General features: G+C 62.7%; 1 protein-coding gene across 1 annotated transcript in view; it reads left to right on the forward strand.

Annotated features, from left to right (window-relative positions):
• Nucleotides 1-1185: 1185 nt before the first annotated feature.
• The window catches only part of DNAH11 (dynein axonemal heavy chain 11), a 306168-nt gene continuing 305830 nt past the window's right edge, over nucleotides 1186-1523 (forward strand). The window contains exon 1 of the mRNA XM_044678853.1: nucleotides 1186-1512. Within this exon, the coding sequence (XP_044534788.1) occupies nucleotides 1186-1512 (327 nt within the window). The remainder of the gene's footprint in view (nucleotides 1513-1523) is intronic.

Here is a 1523-nt window from a genome sequence, read left to right on the forward strand (position 1 = left end):
AGAAGGACAGCCCGGTGGCAAGGGAGGAGTGCCCACTTCAAAGCCTTGCTTTGCTCATTCAGAGATCCTGGCCAAGTCACTTCCCTCTCAGCATCCCAGTTCCTTCATCCTTGCTGTGAGGTAGTTGGCCAAGTTGACCTCAGAGGTGCCTTCTAATTCTAAACCCACCCTTTGAAGGGGCGCTGGTAGGACTTGGGAACTAGAAGGGACTTCTGAGGGTTTATCTGAGCTCTCCCCATTTTACAGATGGGGAAACCGAGACAGGAAGTGACTTGCCAAGGGATTCACACTTGAACCCTAGTCCTCTGACTCCGAGCCTAGCGGCCATTCCATTCACCCAAGTCTCTTTCATCTTCCCCTTCCCAGACCCCAATCAGCACTTTTCACCATCAGGATGCTGGATATAGTCTTTGTACAGCAGAAATCCTGGCTCTGCAACTCAGAGGACCTGGGTTCAAATCCTTCTGACTCAGTTTCCTCAAAAGTACAATGAGGTAGTTGGACTAGTCAGTCCCCGAGATCTCGGATCTCTCTTGGCTCCCGTGATCCTCCAGTCTCCCGGGAATTCCCGGTCCCCTCGGTGTGGGAGGCGAGGGATGGTGGAGAGGCTTTTGGCCACAGCAGGGGGGGCGGGCACGTAGGGAGGAGGAGAGAGAAGCGCCGCCCCCTTCCCCCAGCCCCAAGCTCCTATCTCTTGCTTTTCCTGCCCCTTAGGTCCTGCTTGCTCCCGGGGCAGCAGCAGCCAATGGGAGGCCCTGTTTGCGCCTCCTCCCCGGGGACGGCGGGCATGGCCCCTCCCACCCTCCGCCTGGTCCCCAGGGAAACGGGACGCGCTCCGTGCAGCCTCCGGGCTGTGGCCCCGAGCTCTGGGCGCTGCAGCCACTGTGACTTCACCCCCTCCTCCTCCTCCTCCTCGAGCTCCCCGCGTGGGAGGGGCCCCGCCCACGTCAGCGCCTTGGCCACTAGTGGCTGCGGGCTCCAGGGCAGCCACTCGGGCGTAAGCGAGGGACCGGGGGTGCCCGGAGCCCCCCAGCAGCTGCAGCCGCCTCCTCTGGGCTAGCGCTCCAGCCCAGCCCAGCCCAGCCCAGCCCAGCGCTGCGAGTCGGGGCGTCAGTGCCCACGGGCAGAGCAGAGAGGAGGCAGGGGGCTGCCCTGGCGCTAGGCACATCCCCGCGGCTGGAGATGATGGAGCTGGAGCTGGCGCTGGCTCTGGAGCACGAGGAGAAGGAGGAGACTGTAGCGGTGGCGGCTGCCGAGGAAGAGGAGGAAGAGGAGGAAGAGGAGGCAGCGGCTAAGCGGCTTCTGCGCTTCTCCCGAGACCCACGGACTCGTTTCCTGGGATGCCGCCTGGGCCAGATGCTCAGGGTTCGAGAGGAAACGTGGAGCCAATACCTGGAGGGCGAGGAGAACCGGCAAACGCTGCAGGAGTTTTGGGGTCGCCAGGGCCCAGGTCTCCTCCTGTTTCGCGGCGCTCCTGCTGGACGACTCTCTGCTTGGTCGGCTTGGTCTCAGGTAGGAACTGG

This window comes from Gracilinanus agilis, chromosome 5 (assembly GCF_016433145.1).
Source record: "Gracilinanus agilis isolate LMUSP501 chromosome 5, AgileGrace, whole genome shotgun sequence".
In the NCBI taxonomy this organism is placed as follows: Eukaryota; Metazoa; Chordata; class Mammalia; order Didelphimorphia; family Didelphidae; genus Gracilinanus; species Gracilinanus agilis.